This window comes from Phymastichus coffea, unplaced genomic scaffold, assembly GCF_024137745.1.
Source record: "Phymastichus coffea isolate CEN01 unplaced genomic scaffold, Cenicafe_Pcof_1.1 PCOF00075, whole genome shotgun sequence".
Taxonomy (NCBI): domain Eukaryota; kingdom Metazoa; phylum Arthropoda; class Insecta; order Hymenoptera; family Eulophidae; genus Phymastichus; species Phymastichus coffea.
In genome coordinates this window covers 47,599-72,164 of record NW_026706886.1, presented here as the reverse complement: position 1 = coordinate 72,164, position 24,566 = coordinate 47,599, and the positions used below count along the sequence as shown (strand labels likewise).

Here is a 24,566-nt window from a genome sequence, read left to right as displayed (position 1 = left end):
TATTTTTTATTTTACACAATGTTTGAAATATAAAGAAAATATAAACAATGTTCTTCGATAGGCGTTTGAAGAATCAGATTACTCGATATTACTACAAAATAAAGATACAATAAGAACCATAAAAATTACAAATATGCTATTTTAATATAATATGCCAAAATTGATGATAAAGATTAGACATCTCCTTATCCAGGTTTGAAAAATCAACCGTCTACATCAGTAGCAAGTATGTGCGTGACATAACTGATAACGCACAGCTGAACACGCATTGTCAACGAAAGCTCATGCGATAAAGGAGAATAATGTATAGTAGCTTTTGATTTTTTAAATAAAAGAAAAGAAATTTGTAAAAGACCGATGCCTAAATTGTTCAAAAACAATCTTGAACGAGAACCAAATTTCCTATGTACTTACGTATAACAAGTAATGTGTACAAAATTGTTTATCTCTAATTTTGAATTGACGTAGTGAAGAATCGTGCATTATTGATTCGATAAATATAAATATGATAATGTATAGATCATCAATATATTAACTTATACATTTTATCTTGCAGATTTTATATAGATGAATGACCGTTTATATAGATAAATAACGCATTTTTTATTAATCAGATTATCTTAAGGAATAGTGAATGACCGAGCTATTCGTAATTCAAAACTGGATGAGAATAATGTAATATTCAAGGTATGTCGGTAAGTGTCGGTAACCTTATATGTATTTTATATGGACCCACCACTTTCTAGTAATGAAATTGATTCGAGCAAAAAATTACTCATACAAGTACCTATATACGTAAAAGTGAAATCATACCAAAAATCTCTATTAAGGCATTTCGATATTGAAACTCATTTTTTTGTATTTTCCTGGTGATGACTGTACAAACTTCAAGAACAACATACGATAATTTGTCGGTAAAAAATATATATCGAAAAATGATTTAAATAAAACAAATTAGAGAAAATTAGATTTATTATAGGTAATCCTGTAAAAGGGTGGTCGAAGTTTTACAAATTAATTCTTAATGATATTAAAATCTTAACAAAATGAACTCTATTATTCAGGCAAATATTGTATTCATTTCAGAAAAATCTTCATTAGTGTATATTGCTTTATTTTCCCAAGATGTTTAAGTAGATATTATAATATCATAATTTTCTACTTCTACTCTTATCAAATTTTTCTGCCATTTGCGAAAAATACTACCGACTAAATTCGTAGTTCAAATAAATGCTTGTCCGTATTAGCATTTGTGCGTCAATATATTTAGCGAGTAATGTGATAGCCAAAAAATAAATTACTGGATATATATTTCATTCAGATAAGAGCATCTTAAACATCGCCAATACTGTATCAAATGAATTACATAAATTAATTGAAGGATAAGACGTCGATAAAATCAACGCTGTATAAAACAGTATGATAAATCAGCGTAGTTTATGACAATCTCATTTAATTTTGAAGTCTAGCAATAAATTATCCGAGTACAATATTTTTTGAAAAAGGAGATAATAATTCGTGTTATGAATATAAATGGTGATTTTATTAATTTGTAAATTATAAATTAAAGTTTTAAGAAAGTAACAATAATTTATAATGTTATAGCGGCTGTTCGTTAGTTCTTTATTTATCACAGAAATTAATAATCGCTGAACAATATTCCTACAACATTTATATCAATGTTCGATCGATTGTTGAGAAAACATTAGCAATTTTCTTTTCAAGAGAGTATCACAAACGGAAATATGCACAAGTGCGTTATCGGTCGGTAGCAACATTGCTCGAATTCCTAGCGCGGTACAAATCCACAAGTTTATTTAATAAGAATACATTGCATCGAGAAGTATGCTAATTAAATAAATATTTTATGAATCACTGACTAGTTGTTGAAGAATCATGAGATGCTGTTTAGCATTCTAGAAAAAAACTATTTTAAAAGTAAAATTATAAATAAGTTTATCATCTTGTTCGTCGATGACGTTGAACGCTTTTCCAAGAAAGCCGTTCTTGAACAGTTTAATTATCAGTTTGACAGATTTTTCTAATTTAATAAATTATTATTTCAAAGTAATGAACTTTGTTGTGTAATAAACGTCAAAAAATTAAAATTTTGCTAAAATAACTATACTTTCGGTAGACAGCTGTTGAGTACTTGGATTTTCGTTAACTAACCTTGAAATACCCTAAGAAAATTCATACAAAATTGATAGGTGCGCCGAGAGAATTACGATGCAAATAAGCTTTAGTAACATTGTTTACTTACAAACAACACTGGTAACAGTCATTTTTTCGTATGCCTTGGATTTGACGCAGCTCTCAGATTGAAATAACTGTCGATGTTATGTATCAGAAAGGTCGCGCTGGAACCACGCACGTCAGAAGTGAAAACTCAGTACAGGCAGAAAATGACTGACACGACGCACAGGCAACGGCGTTCCGACAACTACTGACTGTCCGGCGAGATTTATGGGGTAGGTGGAGTCGCTTACCTAGCTAAGCAGAGTGAAACTTTTCGGTACAATTTGGCAACATCGTGTCACGTGAAAATTAACGCGCAGACACGACGCCATAAGGCTTTTCCACGTCATATTTCACGTAAATTTCGCTCGTATTTTATGAGAAAAGCGGATTAGATCGAGATCGTTATTCCACAAGAGAAGCGGTTACCACACGGCTGCAGAGTTTTCTCAGGTGCAACCGTATAGCTATACGCGCCATGTTTACTTGCATAGGGAAATTTCAAAGTCGCGTCACAACAACTTCGGACGAGGCAAGCGTTGCTGACTACACTTAGTTCGACAGGTATTGAGCTGCTCGTGGACGCATTCATGCCTCTTATATCTTCATCCTTGTGCGCGCGTGTGTGTTGGTTAGATAAGGTGCTGAGTATTAATAGTACATTTTGGTACTAGTGCGAAAACGTTTACAGCCTCGTGTGGACGTTTGCGTCCGAGCGAACCGAGAGTGAAGAGGCCGCACGAGGCTAAAATAACTTTCTTGCGCATGAGTTTTACTTTATTATTCGATACAATGGGTGCGAAACTACATTTTGAGAAGCATGCTCGACTCCTCTAGCGTTCGTAGAGTCGAGTGTCGAAAAATACCATACGATACATGTTCGGGAAAGAGATTGTCGTGTCGTGTGGCGTTTACGCCCAAGCGAGACGGGGTTGAAAGTCTACTTTCCCGCACTTGTATCGTAATGTACTAATGCAGGTATTACGGAATATTTTCACTCAGATTCATCGATTTTAGTCGTCTGTCGGACTAAACTGGATAAATCGAGATAACGATCTTTCTTTCTCTTCTTCCTCTCTATAGAGATTATTTTACCCCTGTTTACGATTCCATTTTTCTTGCATGCATTGTCACAAGCGACTTGATAGCCAATGTTTACGTCAGCTTTTTCTTCTTTTTACAAATCGACACGCAGCAGACACCTTGTACCGATTGTTTTGAAGGATTTTTTCAACACGTAAGCTTCCATTTATTTATTATCGATAAGCAATCAATGACACTAGCAATTGAGAAACCACACGTGCAGTAGTTGTAAATAAGCCTTACTTTTGCGAATGTTTATATCCCCTACGACGAGACGCACATTCCGTGACGGCGATAACGTGAGACGATGACTATAACCGATAAGGATATGATGAATTGCGATTATTTCGGGGATTCGTTAATTTGTAATTTGTTTTATATCAACGGATACGCTGCGATGACCGATCGAGTCTTACTTTCGACAAAAACTGAGTTGCGTAAGAGAGATCGACGATCACTTATATTCAAAGGTGCTTGTACTTTTTGATGCCGATTATAAAATTTCAAATTTCATGATGACAAGCATTCTGTTATTCTGTAATACTTCTGTAAAGTTATTCACATGTACAAACTTCTAATGTATTCTTGACTTTCATTAATTTTTGTTGGATCAAAATTATCAAGTAACAATGAATCAAACCTATTCGTTATCAATAATTATACATGCAACAGTGATAAGTGATTTTTAATTTAATTATCTAAGAGGCTTCTGTTCAGACGCTCAAACACTTTCAAACAAATAAAATATTAATACAAATTTTGTTTTTAAAATTCTTTGTATGATTTATTAAGAAATGATGACGCTATTTTGATCCTATCGTACGTCTACTATTGAAATACTTGATTAACAGTATAAATCTAAGAAACTAAGAAATCTAAGAACAGTATCATGAGAAACAATGTTTCGATCTATTGAAACAATTCTCCTTTTCAATCATAATTAAATCAATGCGATCAATCTTTAATTTCTACTTCACACGGCCATGATAACGCGAGCGTACGTATACAGTCAGTGCACGAGCCCCCGAGTCTACAATCAGCAATGGATAAATAAAACTGAAAAAAAATGAAAATGGTTGCATTATAAGTATAGATGATGAGTTGAAGAACTCGCACACGCTGATAAGGGAGGAAAAGTAAGTTTTCATGTCAGCGGGTCATTGTTGCAGAGCTGCTCCACTAACAACGTCGCCGTTGGCAATAAAAGGATAGAACGCGTTCGTTTTTTCAGTAAAAATATGTCACCTAAGAGAGAGATAGAGAAAGAGAGAGAAAGAGAGGAAGTTCAATCGATCTTCGTAGTGGCTTTCAAGTACATGCGTCAGTGTCAATCGTTATCGATTTGCCATTTCTAATAACCGACTTGTTTACATGATAAAAAAGTTATAGTTTTGAAAACTATATCTTTTTTATTTGACTAATACTTTATTTTTATTTCGCTACGATTTTTGTAAAGTGCGCAGACCATGAAAGACAAGTAGTTTTAACTGTCGTATGATTACAGAAAGATGAACTGCAACACCATGTCATTTGTATTAAAATTATTTTTATCTCAAAAGTAGGCTAGAATAATAAATATCAGCATGATTCAGAAACTCATACGAGTCGGTAAAATACAAGAACAAAAATTAATTTTACGATATGAAGTGCTCAGGTATTTAAATGCAGTTTTTAATGAACATCGAGTTCCATGATTAACAAAAAAAAAAATTACGATATTTCATTATAGTGATTTTTTTCTCCTCAGCAAGGCCTTTCGTAAACATTTGCCGAGCATATCATAACTGTAATATTCAATATCAGCTTTGTCATTGCATAGACAAAAAATAATCAGTTTTTATCATTTATCCGAATTTACGAAATTATTATTATTTTCAATCAGTATAGCGCCCTGTCAGTCCTTATCAGTAGTGTAAAATTAGAGCGAGAAAAGAAGAAAATAAACGAAAATAAGATGCAATTCGTAAAATTATAGTGATGCATTGCGCAAGATCCTCGCTTAGACGTTTATATTATCAGGTGCGCGCACTTGACGTAGTTTCGCCGCGCGCATGATTGTTACTTACTTGGCCGTCGTGGTAGCCTTATACCAAACAAGGAGTCGTGTCACTCGAAAATTTTTTTCTCCTTTTTTTTATAAAAGTGTCGAAGTGGAATATGTTTTGATCGATGATAAATTGGCAATTTAATATACGCGAGCGATAGACGGTCATGGAAAATGTGTTTTACAATGAGGTAAGGGTTAATAATCGACATCGCAAAAAGAAGTTTTCACAAAAACGCTATATTTTATGGCAAATCTTAATTAAAAGTTATATGTTTCGTTAGAATTAAGTGGAGCTTTAAGGGAGGTGAAAAGAAAATTTCGGCGCTCTTCTGGATTATATCATCACATAACTAAGGAAAAAAATGCTTATATGTTGTATTCTATTTAATTCCACAGTATTTTCGACGCATTAACCATTTTTTCGTAAATATTCACGCGATTGAAGTTTTTTTTTCTTCTTTATAACACATTTAAAATCCTTAAAAATGGTTGTGATTTTTCCACAACGAACAAGATACAGTAGATTAATATGTTTTTATGAATATGTACGAGTCCAACATTATTGAAATTGTAGGTTGAAGGTATAGATAACAAGATATAGATCGCTCAATTTGAATGTCAAGTGTCATCGATAAAGCAACCCTCAATGGAGTTAACCGGATGAACAAATGTCTCACGATTTAATTCTTTTGAAACGTGTAATTGGGTTGGGTTAGCTTGATTTTTAAATCTAAAATATCCCTTAGAGATTATTTTCGATCACATGAATTTCCGAAGTAAAAAGTTCTTTAATTGGATGAGCAAAACTATCGAGACGTGATGCCAGAAAAAGAAGTTTACTTATTCATCTGTCAAAACAAATATTTATTCCAGCGAGCCACTGCTCCACGTTGTAATTTCCATATCCACGTTGCGATTGATTTCTTCGCACACGAAGATTTTCCCCACAAGTATTAAGACAACGTGGATACTTGGCATCGACCACGAACTTGATCGTCGCGTGCGCTTTTGCTTCGCTTTGGAAATCGGCCAATGTCGCCACAACGCAAAAGTTTCAGCAATATATGTGTATTTCGAAGCAGGCATCTTTAGTTTGTGAAATGTCAGAAAAAGAAAAAAAGTGAATAAAACAAAAATAGAAGAAAGAAGTAACCCGTGACGCAGGTTGGCAACTAGAGGTATTTTTAGCGAATCACAATTGTATGGAAATATGATTTTAATGCTTGTTTAATTCTTTTTCTTCGGGAAATTTGGGGTGCCATTTATTTTGAAAAAAATTGTAAGGACAAAGTGCCGATCAACTATAAAAATCTATAGAAAGATTCCACTGATATTTAATCTGAAATGATTTTGTTCTTTGCACAGCTGTGATATACTCGTATATAGTCCATTGATAAATTTATGTAATTCCTTCTTGAAGTTGCGACAAATTTATCCGTTTAGCTTATATAACCGTAGGTCGATTTTTCTTTTTCTTTTTTACTTGCACTTGTGTTTTTTACTCGAGAATCCATTATATTCGTCTTTTTTGCTGCTTACCTTTATCTTACACAATTCCTTGCGTGTATATTGTTCGAGAACGATGACAAATCACAAATGGGACTAATTTTCTCGATCGGTGCAAGCAGTACACGAATTCTCCTCAATTGCGTTTTATTAGAAATACAGATATTTTTTTTGCAGTTTTGTTATTGACGACTAGACCGTTTTATTTCATTTTAATTTTTCCTTGACACTGGTCATGGTTTGACGTAACGTCACATTTATTCCTGTTAAATTGACGACAATTTTGCAGTATTCTCATGCAATCATTTATTAATGCTAATTATTAGCGCCAGAAATGCTATTTTATACTTTACGACTCAAATGCAAACAATGATACTTCTTAAAAATAAAGACAAGGCTGTACTTTCACGCAAGACGTCAAAGTCTTGGCATGTAGCTTAAAGTTGTAAACGTATTACCACCGCTGTCGCGTCCCAAATTGTTGTTCAAAGTCATAAAAAGAGTCCTGCACGTGTGTAAAAGCTGTAAAAGAATGGTCTTTATATTGTGGCTTAGAGCATCAAAGAAACTAAACTCAAATTCTTTAAGCTTACGCATGTTTTCTTGCTCGTAGTTTTGCGTAGATTATTACTCTTCTTGAGTAACGGAGCTCAAGAATTTCACAGAGGAGTTACCGATAGAATGCTTCGCAACGATTTTCATGCTAATAATAAAGGTAGCATTTGTATTTACTTTGCAGATTTTCTTCCATTATAGTATCGTTAGCGATTTCAATATTAACAGGTTTTCTTCTCTTTCGTCGTGTTAGAGAATTTTCTAGAAGCTGTAGATGCACGTACTTTAAGTTTAAGGCAAATAATTATTCAAACCGGATAAATAAAGCCGAACAATAAAATAGAAATAATTGCTGGATGTGGAAAATCCAAAAATATTATGTAGTTTTCCATGAAGAAGCTTCGTAATGCCATGTTGTGTAAATATGCAATAAAACCAAGCCGAAAAGTCGTAAAGCTATTATACGAGGATCATCTAAAAAACTAGAAAGAGCAAAGCAAACATCGCAGTCCATTAACACTCACGGTCATCAGACAGGTCACCCACGTGTCTCCGTCACTAATACGAAACCTAATTAACTAAAATCATCCATAATTCTATCACTCTGACTTGAATTTTGATCGCAAAAGCACAGGCTTTCGCAAAGAAGCATTTGTGTGCCAAGAAAAGAAGTATCGAGCTAACGGTATTTTCACGAATATTGGCTCTCACTGCCAACGTAAATCAATGCAAAATATTGATAGAAACGTCCCGTGACGATTTTTGCCGCCGGGGAGCAACCTGTAGCACATCGCTACGTAGTTCGACACCGTCGCATCATAATTTCACGGGACGATAAATCTTTCCCTGCTGACGTAAGTTTTTGTGTATCGGTAGCCAAATGTTTCAATATGTTGTATGAAATGATGTAACGCTATAAGTTGCTGCTGTTAAGGTTATGGTGATTTGTATTGTGCAAAATTTTCAATTATATTTTGATATTGTATAAAAATGACGAATGAAACTTGTGACGACAAATAATGAAAGTCAAAGTTATGGCAGCACCAATAAGTAAATAAGTAATTTATCTGTTAAATCAAATATGTTATATGAGAAATTTTAATCATAAATTAGTTCACATTATTTGCTTCCGTGAGACGACAATTTTAATAAACGAAACACTTTTAAAAAATATCCAGAATCACCAGAATCCCAAAAATAAAAGACAGTACACACGATACCAAACCAAGTACACGCATCAGTCTGAAGTCCGTCCACTCGTTTTATTCGGAAAATCAAAAATAAACGTAGCTCGCAAAGTGCGGGTGTATTTAGTGTTTTGGAGTTAAGCCAGACATTTGCTAGACGCTTCTGCACGTCGAACACAACTATAGCCGTGACAGTGGTAACGAAAATCGCAAACCTATCGAATTTCAATTATTAAGTGGTAGCAAACTTTAGATGAAGCAAACTCAAAAATATATATGAAATTTATTGTAAGTTAATTTTAGCTTGTGTGCCTGACATAGTGTTTCGATCAAAGGTACATTAAATTATAGTCATTTTACCGTTGATAAAATTTAAAAGATTTTTATAAATTTCTTATTCTAAATATCAGAAGATTACATATATATAACATGATACTATTAGTTTTATTTTCGAAAAACTGCCGATGATTTATTGATCAAACAATTGTAGAAATTAGAAAGTTCTTCTTACACATCTTAATTAAGTTTAAATATTTTCTGACGCTAGTGTTTGAAAATTTCACACATCTCGAAATATTAAATAACTCTATGAAGTAAGCCCCATATCTTTTTTCGAATTCCTACTTAACTAGGTATAAACGAACATAAATAGGTAATTCATAATAAATCATTGATTGTTTATAATCAGAAATTTTAAATAAATGGCATATAAATGGTAGCAGTTGTTTTTTCCACACATTTATCATCGCAACGAAAACTTACAATGGAATGTTAGCTCATGAAATTTTACTTTGAATTCAGTATGGTAATAAAATCTTACAATGGAGTGGTAACTCAAGGAGTTTCACTCAGAATCATCGTACAGTTCAGCAAACATTCATTAATAACACATCTAATCACTTGAAACAATGTTTTAACAAGCGATTCAGCCATTCCAAGGTAATTTTCTTTAATTACCTTTTCTCGTTATAGGAAGATGAAGCACAAGGTTTATGGTACCATATAACTCATTTCAATAAAAGTCGTAAGGCTTTTCATAAGCTTACCTTTTTGAATAAAATATAGATTACTTTTGAGATTCACTGATATAAAAAAGGCTCTTAAAGTTGTACCAGACTAATTAAGATGAATAAAAAAAATTATTTGGCCTGGAAATATACACTTACCTCAAAGTATTCAGATAATTTCACAATATTATTGTCATGTTAATCCGTCAAAGCTGTACACTCCTTTTATAATTATTATTGCTTTATTGAGCATCATAATGCTCAATCAACAACACGAGTTGCACACATGTAAATATTGTTTTCTCTCGAAACAATTATTTATTGATATTGGCTTATACCGATACGCTGTAACGGTTCAGCAGTCCAGCATCAGATAAGCTTGTGATAAAGAAACAATGGAAAAAATACATCTGCGCGTCGTATGAAGTCAAATAATTTGACAATTTCCAGAGAGATATTTTTTTAATAAAACGAAAAAAGTAATTCAATCAAAAGTGATTGATCCCGATCCTCGATATCAGACAATTATAAACAATCTTTCAACAGACTAAATAGTAAGTCTTTAATAAACAAATGACGTTATTATTTCAAATCGAAAATAAATGATCCTTAAAACTACAACCACAGTAACTGCACAATACAGCTCTCAGTAACCAAATAAAAGACAGTGTGCATAACAAAGTGGCAAATAAAACACAGATCCAAGTGATGCAGACGTAATTGAAGGAAAATTTCGCTGTCTCACAAAAGCCGCAGCCAATGACAAGGCGAAACAGATCGATCCAGATAGAAACGGAGAGCGTCCTTATAAACTCTTCTTTCAAATGAAGCAATGTTAAAGATGCAAAAAATCTTCCACCGTTGCACTTCCTCCTTTGTTCGCATTCATACGTACGGCGCAGTTTCATTGACGAGGGCGTGAACGCTCGCTATACATACGTTTCTTTGCCTTTATTCTTTTATCTTGTTTTTTGCGCACGGAAATATTTAACGATGTTTTGTTTGTCGAATGTCAAAATAAATTGCTTTCCTTGACGCTTAAACGACGACATATCCGATATTTTGGACCAACACGGAGAAAAGCACACGTGACGAATGACCAACGACACACGATGACAGTGAACGAATAATAATGAATAATTCAGTGAAAGTGAAACTCGTCTACACGTGATTCCATATGGTCCGGCAGTTGAGTGCGCTTGGAAATATGGCTTTTAGCAGGAACAATGTTTATTTTAGTTATCTTAGAACGATCATTCTTAGAAAATAAAAATACAATCGAGCAGGTTTAATAAAAAAGTAAGTCCGTCTCTTTATTTTTTGGGAAAAGAATTGCAAACATTACAAGGTGATCGAAATTACACGAGCATCTTCGAGTGAGGTATTTCAACATTGACGCTAAACTTTAATCTTACTCGGCGTGAGTAGAAGCAATAACGAAGTAAAAGCTAGCGGGAGAAAGCAAAAAACTACCAAAGAGTAAATACATATAGAGACACCAATGAATTTAGGTTTCTTTTTTTCTCTTACGGGAAATTTATTTTAAAGATAGAGCTTCTTTTCAACAAGGCTGAGCTTTGTGTCTGGCCTTGCAAAGCAAGTACTTGAGTAATTCGTCGCGTAAAGAACTATCACACGAGTGACATTAAGCTTGGATCGTAAAAAAAAAGTAGACTAATGACTCATACATGTTCGTGCATGTAATTAAAAGCTCTCAAACCTCTGGCTAAATTAGCTTTGCTTGGAGCTACATGACAAAGATTTTTTTATAAGTAACTTTTTACTCGTTTGCGATAGCGGCCAATAAACATTTTACTAGTGGTAGAAAAAAATTTAGTGAAACATTTCGAAAAATGTAAATTGCGTTACTGTAATTAGTATCATTTAGATTAATAATACATTTTATACGCAGAAAAATCTCAATTTTCGCAATTAAAACAGCCAACTGCCGATGTGCGTGACAATGTTCAGATTAAAATGTTACACGAAACAGTATCACGTAAAAACGAAAAATTCGTCAAAAAAGTACGTATTTAGTCATCGCAACGGAAAATATAATAAACCTATGTGCACGAGTGCGCAAAATGTCATTACATACTGCCTATAAATTAATGATCGGAGTAGACGTTAGCGGACAAGGTCGACTGTCACAGAGAGGAGAACCTTCGGAAAGGTCGATATATCTTTGACTTATCAGTCGGAGCACGTTACTCCCTTTCACCTTCATGTTTCCTATTACATTTCACTTTTATTTATGCACACGATGTTTTTTTGTTTTATCCATTCATGCTTACTCAATGAATTATGCGGATATACCATGTGAAACGATATTAATAAATTCTGCAGAGAAAAGACGGGATGAAGATTCGAACGAAACTCATCGATTACGTTTTTATTATATCTAATGGTGATGAACTATGCGATTGATTGCTTTAGTGTTAACATCACTGACAATTTATTTTTTCATTTTGCGGTTATACCCGTTCTGTTTTATGACTCATTTAGAGGGCCGTAAAATGGGCAATAGAATTTATTTTCAGATAACTTTATCTTTCAAAGCCATCGGGTATTTTCAATTGTGATTTTGAAATCTTCAAAACAAAACTATTTTTGGTGTATGCAACAATAACATTTATCGAAGGATCGACTATCAACTTAGAAAACAAAATCAACATTGAACAGTGTAGGTCTTAACTCAGAGTTTACAATACGAATCAGTAAAGCAATTTTTAAACTCACCTGAAACAGAAACAAATCAAATTAACTACCTATTCAAGTCCTAACTCTACATGAATGTTTATAATAAATCTCAAATGTTTCTAATGTGTTATTTTAAAATAAAATCCTTAACTTGTTTCTTTTGTTTTTTTTTAAATCTTAAATTGAAAAAAATTTTCATAATACATTTCGTTTAATCGTGATAGAATTGTATCAGAGAAATTTGTACGAACTGCCAAGATCTGCCGAAATCCGGTTGATCTATAAATGGTCACACACAAATTTGCTTAGGTGTCTTCTGGCACATTGATGGCAATAGCCGACGTATTTCTACTTGTACATTATTTTTGTTGAACCGTAGATTCACGTTTCCAAAGCAAGTCCAGATATAGGTTATCTGTTTCTACAAAAAATAATAAACAATTCACACAATCGTATAATTTCAGTTTCCACGATTTGTTTAAGAGTGATTTATAATTAGTCATGCTGCAATTATTTTTAATAATGTTAATAGATTTTCAAAAAGCTTGGACTAATCGAAGTAATAGTTCTAATAATATTTCTAATACTGGATTGTATGCTGTTTTCGTTATATTTTAAAATTGTATTCTGAGTCTTATATTCAAAACGTCCAAGAGTATCATTAAAATAGTGAATACTTATAAAACATGCAAAGTTCATAAGTTCATAAGTTATTCTAAGATAAATAGATAATTTTTTCTTATTATACAAATTTACAAAGGTCGCTGGTAACGTTTAAGTGTGAACGTTTAATTTATAAATTAAGTAAAAGAACAAAAGAAAAAGATCTTGTAATACCATTTTAAAGTGATTAAACATACACCTAATTACTGTTTCTCGATTAGATGAAAACGTTTTTATCTGATAGACCAAGATAATTTATTAAGAAAGTAATCATGGCAAATCAAGTAAAGCTTGGTTATCTTATACTCAGATAGAAATGTACAGTTGAAAAACTGACGAAATTTTCTTAAAAGAACTTTACTATTTTTATTTACCACGAAGAACTGACAGCGAATTAATCAAGAATATATTTGCTCCTTATGTTATTTTACAATTATTTCACATTGATTGTATACTCTCGTATAATAAAATTGCGACTAATGTGGACTTTTTATATTAAAGGGCAAAGAAGTTTGACAATACGAGTTGTGAAACTGTTGTTATACAATAAAACTTTGCATGAATTATAAAAAATATCGAAAAATGACGGAGTCCCTTCCGAAAATTCAAAAACTGTATAATATCAAATTGGATCTGTTATAATTTAACGAAACATATAAATTTAAAAGAAAGAATATAGCAGTTTATCTAAATATTCAATAGTCGTGTCATAAGGTTAGAGATGATAAGAATGCTTAATTTTGTAACGAAACCTTTTTTTAGCTATTCAAGTTACTTTATTTTCACATCTGTTATAATCGTAAGTTTTTTTTATTTAAACAGATGTGCTTACACAGCTTGTTTGCAAATTATTCGCAAATAGTGTTGAGTATTGTGATAATCGCACAATCGGCAAATCATGACAAGAACGTTCATTGGAAAAATGGAAAAATATTACTAAAATAAATATGATTTTTCTGTATGTCAACGAAACAATAGTCTTGAAATATAAAGTCAATTATTATGCATAGATTTTTCACCATTAATAATATAAGTTAATAGGTAGACGTGTAATTTTTTATTTACTTTATTAACGTAGTTAAATATTTAATGAAATTATAATGCGTGTATTACTCTGTTATTCTGTGCTAATTATAGCACCTATCAAGATGAATCTGAATGAACTGCGCAATAAGATTAAACGCGAACTCGTAATATCTCATTCGAATAAAACGTAAAATAATAGTTTTAAAACAAAATATACAATTATTTTGTAGTTTTCCGTTTGCTACATAGCACGTTTTATAACAATTTATGAACAAATGATTGCTGTAAAAAAATATACGATTGATTTTTCAGTTTTTGTTCCATTCTCATGTTAATAATGATTTGATTAGCATTTTGGATCTCAAAATTTTTATTTTCCATGTAAATTAACTGGGCAATAACATATATCGATCTCATTTAAAAGCATTTATATCGTTTAGACAAAAAGCATACTAACAAAATCATAATTAGTAAATTTACATTCTAAAAGAAACATTAGAAAATTGTCAATAAGCAATAATCTCTTTTGAACATACCAGTTTGGATTAAGTACATATGGCATTGTAAAAGTGGGTGAACCCGTTTACAGTCGCATGATTTTTCTTAAACAAACGTCTTTTCTCGTGACGTCTTCGTGGAACCAGTCACACACGCCACGGAATAATGCCACTCGACTAGTTCCGGCAGACAACGCGTGATGGAGGATAGATACAAAGAAACGAAACTACAAGTCTACTTTTTACAATGTAGGTTTCACGTGCACATTCGATTTTTCCCTCGATTTTTGCCATTACTTTTCAATTCACTTAAAGAATCAGCGATTTGAATACTACCAAAATAAAGAGAATTTATTTCGCGAAAACTAATGGGAAATCAAAGTTTAAATAACTTTTTGTTTGTCTGCCTATGAAACTATTTTGACTTTCAAAATTTATTAGGTAGAGCTATAAGATAAGATATGTGAACGTAGCTATCGTCATTAACTGTGACTAATTGTTATCAAAAATTTAAGTAGGTATCAGTTCATACCCATCGGGAATTTTTATGAAGCTGAAGCACTTTTGAAATGACATCATAAACTTGAGTATAAATAAGTATTATAGTTCACTTTTACTGAAAATATTTGATAAAAAAAGCAATTCTTGTATGTTATACAATGCCCTTGCAATACAAAAGATAATGAGGTGAATTTCACAAAATTTAGTAACGTTCCATGCGCAAATGAAATTATTCGCCGAGAGAATCGCACATACACGTCAAATGACTGGTTTCCGTCGCATTTTCATGCAGCAATTGTGTATAAGACTGTCACGCAATTACACCATGAAATATATAGACATTAACTCTTCAGTACGAACATGATGTATAACAGACACCCACACCAAAGGTCAGGTGATCAACAGTTGCAATCTTTTTGTATTTATTAACTACTGTATCTTTATATTTGGACTATGGATACATTACATTAAAAATACATTAGTTATGTATATCTATATATAAAAATTGTGTAAGTAAAATAAAGAAATTCATTATTCTCGAAAATAATCCATCTGAACCCAAAATGTATCTGGAACAAACACTGTTTCCACAGAAACTTGTTGTCACCTAAATAAATATCTAATCTATCAACCTCCATTAATGAATGACAAATGGATTTTACAGTTTCATCGAAAGTCGATGTGAAACCGAAAAAAGATGCCCGCATTTGGTCACTTACTTCATTGATCCGATTCTTTGACATCAACTCCACAACAGACACAACGTCTACGTCACGAGACGTCTTTCATTATCTCGTCATCAATGTTCTGAGTGTGACGACACGTGTGCGGCATCAAGTTGCAAGCTCGCTTCTCGATGATGTCTTTCGTCGAGGCAGTGACGTCACTCTGCTATTCTTTCCTTCTTTTATGTAAGCCTTCTGGTTCTACCTCTCTTCTTCTTTTTCTTTTATGAGCGAGCCACGCTAATATAGAGAAGCGGCAAGCGAAGCAAGCAAATAAAGCGTCAAACGCGCTCAGCGTGAAATGAACGCAGCACGGTCGTTTACTCTGCTCGCAGAGCTAGCGATAAAGAAGAATAGTTATTTTCAGTTTAGGCGCCGTAAGCAGCTTTTTACGTGCAGAGCGTGCTCAATGTAGAAAGTTGTTCAGTAGAGTGGAGGGGGCTCCTGGACTATAATAACTCATTATAGTCCAGGAGCCTGGTTCCTTCGACGTAAAGTAGATTCTTGTATCGCGTGGTGTTTACGCCCGAGCGAAGCGAGAGTGGAAAGGCACACGAGACAAGAATCTACTTTCCCGTACTTGAACCGTAATGTACTATATTACGTCGAAGGACTTGTATAGAAAACTTCCGTGTAGAGCCTACATGGAAGTTTTTCGTATTACGGGAGATTTTCAATCATAATCTTATAATTAGGTGAGGGTTAAAAAATTGATTATTAAAAATTTTGAACGTATCTTGGGCTATGCCACGTTGTATTACGTCTGGGGACTTGCTGAAGGGGAAGGGGCCAGATCATCCTCAGCCGCTGCGTGTCCTTGGGCGCTCCACTGCTTCCTTCTTCAAAACGTTCCTCGAAGTAATACAACGTGATATAGCCCAAGATACATTATTAATTATTTAAGCATCAGCAGCGTATTGCGAGCCATTACACCGGAGGAGAAAATGTTTTCAGCGTGGAATAGTATGAAGGCCAAGGCAGCGAGTGTAGCGAGCGCCGAGGCTTTTATATCCCACGATGCAAGCATTTTCTTCTCCCGTATGAAGTCGTTCGTTGTGCTTTAAATTTAAAACTTTTTTCATAGCTGGCAAGGTTGTATGCGGGCTTTTAGATACCGAGAAAGCGGTGAGTAAATGAGTTTTTCACTTCTAGTGTAATAGCGCTATTATATTAAGAGGAGGCAGGAAAGGGGATTCATTGCCCTGGAGGATGACTTACCCTCCAGAAAAACTTTCACTTACCGCATGGGGTGTAAATTAGCTAAACGAATAGTACTCGTAGTTTTGCTTTGACGCGGCAAAGACATGGTTTTGACAGTACACGTTTGTGCCAGCCGGTGAAAGTTTCACTGGAGAGTGGTCATCCTCCAGTGTAATGAATCCCCTCTTGTGTCTCCTCCTAGTATATAATAGCGCTATTACACTAGAAGTGAAAAACTCATTTACTCACCGCTTTCTCGGTATCTAAAAACCCGCATACAACCTTGCCAGATATACCGACCGAATATGCTCTGTTTCTAAAAACCCAAATACGGTGTGCAATGAAAATAACTAATTTAACCCTCTACTGGTTATGAAATTATGATTGACAATCTTCCGTAATACGAAAAACTTCCATGCAGAGCCCTCTACAGGGAAGTTTTCTGTACTAGTCGTTCGTTGTGCTATTACGTTGAGGAGTCAGACTCCTGGACTATAATGAGTTATAGTCCAAAAGCCTCCTCTACTGTTTTGAACAATTTTTTACGCTGAGCACGCTCTACGCGTAAAAAGCTGCTTACGAGCGCCTAAACTGGAAAAGAATGCATTGATTAAACAAGGGAAGATTTGCCGGTTCTTCGACGCAAATCTACCGCTTTCGTTTTATTTCCCAAGCGCAACACTATAGTAAACGTAGAAATCGTGCAAGGGCTCGCGCTCTCACTGTAAGGACGCGCAGGTAGTCGAGCCTCGGCGAAAGAAGAGAGCACGGGGAAAAGCCACAGGGATTGAGATCGTCGATTGAGGAAACGGACAGGGTAGTCCGGCACGGGCCCCATCTGCAGCACACAGGTTCGACGTGCCATGGGTCGCATTAATTGCTGTCGTGACAAGTCCCCATGGCCGTCCTTCATTTTCACGTAGGCACGTCCCGGCGCTCAGTACAAAAACACTTTAATAACAATCGGCGCTTAAATCTGCGATAGCTTTTAATCCTCATTGATGTACAGCGTTTAGGAACAGATTCACCGACGATCTATTGCAAGCGAGAGTGCGCGTCGTTGGCAAAAGCGTAAAGCGCAAATAACTGAGTATAAATTGTAGCAGTCCGAGGAACTCTATCAATTAGCAAGTGAGATAACGAAGGGCTGTTGGAGGAACGCGTAACCTGTTCAAACTCATAGGGGGAAATTACTAGGTTCAAGTTGCGCCAGCGTATATCGTTGCCGTGAAGCCGTGTTGACCTCGCGGAAAGTTTAGCGTCCATGCATGTTACCTTTTACGGAAAAGGAAGGCTTCGAATCGAGACCTTTAGTCCGGAGGCTGACAACGAGAGAGAAAGAGAGCGGAAAGGGAGACGGAACTGTACGTGCCACGGCAAGGCCCAACGAAGGCGTTGGTTTCGGAAAAATCCGCAAAGGCGGCGGCAAGAGGGGAGCGCTCGGGGCTTCGTCTTGACCTTGGGCTTGAACGGGCAAGTAAGCGGTCCTCTTTTATTATAAGATACGCGGCCTGCGCTAGTGTCTAATACCATTGTGTAAACCAGGTAATTTATGTCGGTGTCATTACCCGAGTTATTGAACTTGGGATAAAAATTGAAATTGAAAATTCTAATAAAATTATTTCTCCATTTCTCAACTCCATTCCTTACACTAAAATATCAAGACACGCATTGTTTTATCATTAGTATCCAGCTTTACAGCAGGATAATCAATACGACATTCGCATTCAATCGGCGATGCCATAAAGCATTATTGAATAGTCACGATTTTGAACGGCGTACACTCATCATTGCGAATAAATAGTATTTTTCCATCAAACTAAAGTCTGAAAATAGGACACGACGAGCGAAATGGAAGAACAAGAATAATGTTCTGGCCAATATCCCTAGAGCCTCTTGCAGTAGTCTAATCATGAAAAAAGGCAAGGGCGGTGATAGGGAATAGGTTGCGTGCTTCGTAGTAGTAATGACATCTATTTAACGTATTGTGAACCTGTATGCTGTACGAAACAAAAGAATTGAGAAAGGCGAAGTCGGCACGTGTTGCCCTCTGTTCTGATCTATCACGTATCAGTGTTCATTGGTTATCGAGTGACGTTGCGCGAATAGCTTTGTTATTCTTTGACATATTGTCCGAGAATTGGCACTTTTCAACTGCTCGCAAATAAAATAATTACAATTAAGATGGTAACATAATTATAAGAGGATTCTCTGAAAAAAACGTATATTACAGTGGATACAATAAAAAAATTGTAAAAGCATTGTTATGTTCAAGAATACTGGAAAACAAAAACAACAGGAAACGTGAGCATTTTGATTTTGCAGACATTTATGAATGACTAAATCACAAAGTATTCATCGCCGTCTGCCATCTCCGTTTCTTTGTATTTCAGAGATAAGTAAGATTTTCAGTGTCAAAAGAATTACGATATTACGATAATCGTCAGTCGCACAATTGTCACGAATAAGCCGTGCACAATCACTCGCTTCACGTAGGCTCCACAGTCAACTTTTTCTAATGAATATATTTGAAAACAATAATTAGCATGCCACTCAATTATCGAAACCGACAAAATAATTACGTACTTTTCTATTATCTCTCATCTAAATGACTCAATTACAATTTATTAAAATAATTAATATTACGATATCCTTGTACTTTAGTGTCAGGTTGGTCAAAAAACGTCAAAATGCCGTTTCATGCAAAAAAAGAATTAGTCGTCCCTCTGTACTTCTGTCACTGAAAAGCATACGAATCCAGTCATTGTAGATGCTGGAGAATGGATACTCGCTCGCGCGCGCGCGCGGGCTCCCACAGGTACAATAAAAACCGCAAGAGCGAACCGAACAAATATGCCGGTAAGCGCTCTCTCATTGTTGATTGCGTTGTTCAAACATTTAAAAAAAATTCCTCTTCCTTTTATTCGTCAGCGTACTCAAACAGTTCTTTAAAAGCTCGGCGATACGTTTCGTCGCTTCGGCACCGGACGCGTCCTTAATGCTCTAGCTTGATGTTTCATGAAAAGGAAATTTTTAAGCGTCATTGTTTCACGAAAATAACGTAGCACTACTCGAGCAGAAAAGTAAACGAAGAAAACATCAACGTAACATAAGAATAACGCACCAGGAATGGGCCGAAGAACCGATACCTGTATTACATGTACTTCCGAGTCGACGACCTTGCGCCGGAAACGTCACTCTCGATTCAACGCGGCCTTGAACTTGCACCCATGCGCGAGTAGGCAATTTTCGACAGATATTCACTCTCTCAGGATCAAGGTTTTGCGTAATCGAGTGTTATTACATGACGGTCGCTCGACGCTCGACGAGCATTGTACCACCGGATTCTTAATGACGGCTCCGCGATTATGCTTCGCTTTATTCTTTTCCCTCGCATTGTATCTGTAGATTGTCAGGACTCGCGCGTCCTTGCTGGCTCTCTTTATTTTTATTCGTAATTGCTAGTCGTTGAGGAAACGATTAAGCTATTAATAAACTGCAGTTTAAAAAGTTATATGCCTGTATTCTTCAAAACAGAGATACTCGGGTGCCTCGGAGGTATAAATTTGCTAAGCGCAAAAATGTACATTTTTCTTCTGCTTCTTCGGCATCAGCAAACGTAAATAAATAGTTTTCTTTGTTTTGGTATCGCACATACGCACAACAAGCAGATCGACTGTGTCCCTCTGAAATATAGGTTTACAGCTCAATTAACTCGTAAGTAAGGATAAAAAAATAGACGCGAAGCCTGCTGCCTTGTCAGATGTAACGAGGTAGTGCAATCGTTCGCGTGTGTATGCGCTGGACTTCCTCGCACGCGTAACCTCGCCGCACTCCGAACCCATCAACAGCAGCAGCAGCAGCAACAGCAGCGATCAATCCGAAAAATCCGCGCGCGGCCAAGGTCGTTTGATCCCCGACGAGATCGCAGAAGTATTTGCATTTTTCTTTTGCAGCTCGTGAGAGAAAGATAGCGAGACGCGATTGTACGCCATGACAATTTGATTAGTGCAGAAACTTTACGTTTCCGAGCTTGCGGCCTGGAGTTGCGCAAGCGCGCAAGTTTTTTCGTGGCCGTCGAGAAGCATTTACGTGCTATTCAATTATTACAATGCTCGGATGAACAAATTTTTCTTTTCACAAATCTCAAGCTGAAAAGACACGTGATTTCTCAGAAGTGATCTTTGTATGTAAAGTAGCACATTAGTGACATCTGAATACGAAGAGGCATTTAATCAGCTAATGAGATTTGCTGCTTGGTCGAGAGTGAAGCTTCTTTGCACGCAAAAGATTCGAATTGCGAACAGCGCGCGTTTTCTCACTCGGACGTCAACGAAAAAGCGTCGCTTCGAATCGATTTTCTCAGATAACCAAAGTGGAAGCAACATTCAATATAAACATTAATATTTCGCACGTACACGCGTACGAGAAGATCCTTTCTTAGATTGGCTGAGTCAACGCGCTTTGAGGCGCGCGCTACGAGTGCACTCGTACGCATCTGGACGCGATACGCGCGGTCGCGCCAATTTTCGCCACGACGTATTATAGTACGTGTCTCGGGGTTAAATGAACGGGAGGAATTGACTGCTCAGAGCGCCGCTTGAATTTTCGAGAGGCTAATTCAATTAGATACTCGCTCTACTACTGTTTTCTTCGCGTTAATTCGAATTCGTCGATTTCACTGAATGCCGAAAGTGCGAGTATACGTGTCAGTTGCCCAATCGAGTGCCGCACTGCTTATCAGGAAAACAGGTCGTCGTGCGCAAATTAATTGACTGAACAACCATTAAGGCCAGGATAGAGCTGCGCACGCGTGCTAGCAATATACGTTATTGTAATGCAGCTGCGAATAAAATCGACGCCGATAAGTAGAGCAAAGAAGATAAGAGTCGTCGTATAAGTCGCGAGCTCGCGAAATGCAAACATTCACGTGAGAAATTAACGAGTGCGCGAGCGTCGTCGTTGTCGAGTTGTCGAACGAGTGATTGAAAAATACCATTTTTTTCTCCCTCTTCCAAATTGACGTGTATCATTTTCCCAGATGATCAATGTCTATCGCGTGAGTTGAACTTGAAAGAGAAAAAAAATGACAAGATATAATTGATATTTCGATGATCTAGTCAATAATTTTCTTGTTTCAAAAGCATGGCTAATAAATTGAAAGGACGTTAGGAATAATAACGTAGAGCAGCACGTTGACAGGATAAAATCGACACGAGTCACGCAAGGTATTGTAAATCCGCGAAACGAGTGTTAGAAGTAATTAAGGTACAGCGTCATTGCAGCTTATTTGTACTCATTGCGAAACTCTGCTCTTCTCGAAATTTCGTTTGTAGAGACAACTACGTAACCAAATAACAGAAAGTTAGCCCGCCTCCCAACAATCGACGATTGTGAGCTCAAGGCGCTCGGCAAGCGTTGACTACGTCGATCATCGACAAACATCGAATTTGATCTCTCTCGCGAAAGGAAAAGTACAACTTTTGCAGCGTGCAGAAAAGACCACATGTCTAAAATTATGAGATTGCGCAATGCATTAAAGGGAAACGAGAACGGAGCGATCGAGTGTATAGATTTACGCCTCGAGTGAGGAGTATATACCATCACGGAAGAGAGATAAAAACTTTGTGTATTGTATCTAAGCACTTCCCAATCAAGATTTAGCGTGACGCGTGCCGAAACGAATTTTACCGCGCAATTGTTACTTCGTTGGTTTTTTTTTTTCGTTTTCGTAAAGTTTCCCGCTCATTTTGCAGTTGCCTGTTTTGCAGAATGATCGTTTGAAAACGATCACGTAGATGAGTATCTCGTGAGACCGGAAAATAACGTATTATTTTGCACGCGAAATATTTATTCGTAGGAGAAAACAATTCAGTGAATGAAACTGATCAATTGAACGTCGATGACCTGGTGAGGTCACGGTCACCTCTCGAAAGGACTTCCAGCTTACACGTAGGAGTAGACAGATACGATATTTTCAAAAGGTTCCATGACGTCTTTCACTGCGTTCGATCCAGTCCATTTGGAACAACAAAACAAGACGAAATTGAACTTCGAAAAGCCGTGGTGCAGGTCGTCAAAGCGTTCGTTACTCGACCGCAATAATGACGATGCTCCACTGGCGTGATCCCGAAACGGCCGTATCGCGTCGTTTGCGTATACAATGTTGATTTGATTCGTGTGGACTCTGGCGCTTGCCCGCGGCAATCATCAACAGCACAAGTGTGATTTTATGTTTCAAGCAGAGATACGAGTGATGAAGTGAATATTTAATAATTGTCGCGTTAAGTTCGTTTCTATTGATTGGATAAGAGCAGTTATTAACTTGATGAAATTCTGTAATAACCAGATGGGTACCTTGTAATATACAATGTATCAAACAGTTTTGATTCACCGATAAGCATACGTAAGCAGCATCAATGTACTATTTCCATCGGGCTATTGGTGCTTGCAGACGAGTACGCGCTGTAAGAGACAAAGAGAGCGATGTAAAAGTGAAGTAAAGAAAATAGCGAAAGTAACTCGGATATAAACAGCAGGTGACAGACTTTTCCGAGGCGTATGCAAATGAAAGACAGATTGCACGTAACCATGAACGTGAAGTTGTTCGGCGACACGTGCTTGCATTCTCCAGGTACGAGTATACGGGTCGCATAAAAGGACGAGGAGCAAGGCGCGCGCAAGATTCAGTTAGATTGCGACAAGCCAAGGGCGCAACGAGCATCGCGGATAATTTTCTTCCGGGCGGGAAGCGTTTCGCCGACGAAAGAGAATGCATTTCTTTTTTCTCATTCTTTTGCGCGCAAGCAGCGCTAATTCTGAAAAAATGCGAGATTAGACAAGCCGACCTTGCTTTTTCTTGTACGCTCGCCAACGCCGAAAGTGCAGTCGGTCGCCGAGCCGAGGCCTGTCGGACATTTGATAAATACGCAGGAAATACAAGGTGTTTTGTGAAACGAATCGCGTGTCGCGTTAACGACAACGTAATACCAAAAACAAGCGGATTGTGGCTTGCCGCACGCGCATAACAAACACGCGTGAGAGGAATTACGCATATTTGCTCGATGATGATGCTACCGTCACTCGAAATTGAATTATTTGTTTCTCTCCTGCTTCTCGTAAATGGCGCGATCAATTGAGACGTAAGTTGCATCAGTCTGTCGTGTGACCGTTTCGACGAGCTTACACGCGTGGATTTTTCTTTTCGATTACTGCGCCGCGCCAAAATAAGTTGAATGATTGGTGATAAGTTTCCGGAAAATTGACGATACAAACTGACACGTCGGGAATGTTAAGCGGATACATTATTCATTGAGAGTTATCGTCTTACGATTGCGTCAACCAGCGGACAAAATTCATTGATGAGTTGTAAGAAATTCATTCGAATGGAAAATCTAGTAGAAGTGAAGGTGAAATAATGGATTTCACATTTTCCGTGTACTGTAAACAAAGGTATTAAATTGATATTTGAAAAGAGAGATAAGTAATTTACTATAATGATCGGCTCCCCTCCGTTGTCAAAGACAAGCTGTCGGCTCGTCGTCCGAAAAAGAGAAGAACAAAAGAATTGCTCAAGAAGAGTTGAAACAAGGACGGAGTCCGTACGTGCTTACACTTTCCAAATAGAAATT

General features: G+C 36.3%; 1 protein-coding gene across 6 annotated transcripts in view; it reads right to left on the bottom strand.

The window, feature by feature from the left end:
- LOC131668249 (uncharacterized) overlaps nt 1–24,566 on the bottom strand; it is an 87,557-nt gene that overhangs the window by 37,574 nt on the left and 25,417 nt on the right. For 2 of the 6 annotated variants that reach the window (XM_058942272.1, XM_058942273.1), the window contains exon 1: nt 2,264–2,300. The exons of the other annotated variants lie outside the window; for them this stretch is intronic. In XM_058942272.1, coding sequence (XP_058798255.1) covers nt 2,264–2,285 — 22 coding nt within the window. In that variant the 5' untranslated portion in view covers nt 2,286–2,300. Of the gene's footprint in view, nt 1–2,263; nt 2,301–24,566 lie in introns of those variants that run through there. 6 annotated transcript variants of the gene reach the window in all.